General features: G+C 34.0%; 1 protein-coding gene across 1 annotated transcript in view; it reads left to right on the top strand.

Moving 5' to 3' along the window:
* The window catches only part of TRMT6 (tRNA methyltransferase 6 homolog (S. cerevisiae)), a 6,065-nt gene extending 4,974 nt beyond the window's left edge, over nucleotides 1-1,091 (top strand). The window contains exons 6-7 of the mRNA XM_008943512.1: nucleotides 400-764; nucleotides 1,002-1,091. Of these exons, the coding sequence (XP_008941760.1) occupies nucleotides 400-764; nucleotides 1,002-1,091 (455 nt within the window). The remainder of the gene's footprint in view (nucleotides 1-399; nucleotides 765-1,001) is intronic.
* Nucleotides 1,092-1,465: the final 374 nt, after the last annotated feature.

The following is a 1,465-nucleotide window of genomic DNA, read 5'->3' as shown; positions in this document are numbered from 1 at the left end:
CCCTATTAATGCTGTTTCAATTAGATTTATTTTTTATCAAAACCACTCCATAGTTAAAAATTTTCTATGTTATTTGTTCTTCTAATTCTTAATTAAATTAGCTTTTTTAACAATTTGTCTCTGCTTATATGTTCTGTGCTAATCCTAAGTACCTTTAATACATGCATAATCATTGAGTTACCTTGTCCTATTGAGGTGCAGGAACTGTTGTCCTTCCAGTAAAGATTTGATGTATACTTCAGCAGCCTGTGAAATTTAATGGTTGATTAAGAGTGGGAATCTTACTTAACTATTCTTAAATGAAGATTTCATTTAAACATTCTATAAATTTCGAAAATGTTTTAAAAATTTTAGAAATCCTGGGTTTCCAAAGTGTTTTTAATTGCTTTGCTCTCACAGGCTATGGATCCATTATTCAGATGTACCCAGGAGGAGGACCTGTTAGAGCTGCTACTAGTTGTTTTGGATTTCCAAAACATTTTTTCGATAATCTTCATGAATTTCCCCTCAGCAAAGTGGATAGTCTCCTCTCTGGGACATTTTCTACAGAGACTCTCCCTTCAGAACCTGAAGATAACACACTAGTGGAAGAAGAAAGCAATGGATTGCTGGATGAGAAGCAGACTTGCCCCCAGGAAACAGAAGAGGAGTCTACTACTGAAGCAGCTATGGAGCTCAACCAAACAGAAGAGCAAGAAACAATGGACATGAATGCTGAAGATGTAGAATTTAAAGAGAACAAAGAAAAAGAAAATAAAGAAAATGTAAGAATATTTATTGCGACTGCTCAAGTTTTACATATACTTACAAATTACTGTATACTTGAAATTCTGTCGTTTGAATCGGGCATGCTGAAATACAGCTTATTCAGGTGTTAAAATGGAACTCTGGAAGTTGTCTTATATTAAGCCATCTAAGATGCAAAAAACGAAAATTGCATTCATGCTATAGTGATCCAATATATAATTAACATTTAAAGTGCAAACTATTCTTGTTCAAAGGTTCGGGAAAAGCAAAGGAAACAATGGGAGAGAAGGAAAAAGCTGATAGAAACTGCTGCTTTGTTGCAAGAGAAGAATGCTGATGGGTGAGTTTTTTTGTTTTCAGAAAGGTCTGATGTTTTTTGTGATGTTTGTAGCAAATGCTGAAGTGATTTGAGTTAATCAAGTGACATTGATTCAGTTAATTTAGTAACATTCACATTCATTTTTTCCTCCTAAGAATTGTTGTCTCACTGGGAATAGAGCCCTTCTGCATGGATAAATATTAATGCACGTTTATTGGTTATGTTTAAATGCTTGTGTAGTTTGTGTTTTTATTACTGTGAAATGTTTTGACTCATGATACACCAAAATATGAATGAGCATATCTAGCATATTTAAGTGGTAGAATTAGCCTTTTCTATGAAGATGCAGGGACAGGTCATTCTGTGTTCTCCGAAGCAATAAAATGGTAAAGGAGGTTT

This window comes from Merops nubicus, unplaced genomic scaffold (genome assembly GCF_000691845.1).
Source record: "Merops nubicus isolate BGI_N331 unplaced genomic scaffold, ASM69184v1 scaffold22437, whole genome shotgun sequence".
In the NCBI taxonomy this organism is placed as follows: domain Eukaryota; kingdom Metazoa; phylum Chordata; class Aves; order Coraciiformes; family Meropidae; genus Merops; species Merops nubicus.
The sequence above is the reverse complement of the archived record's forward strand: the minus strand, read 5'-3'. Positions and strand labels throughout refer to the sequence as shown.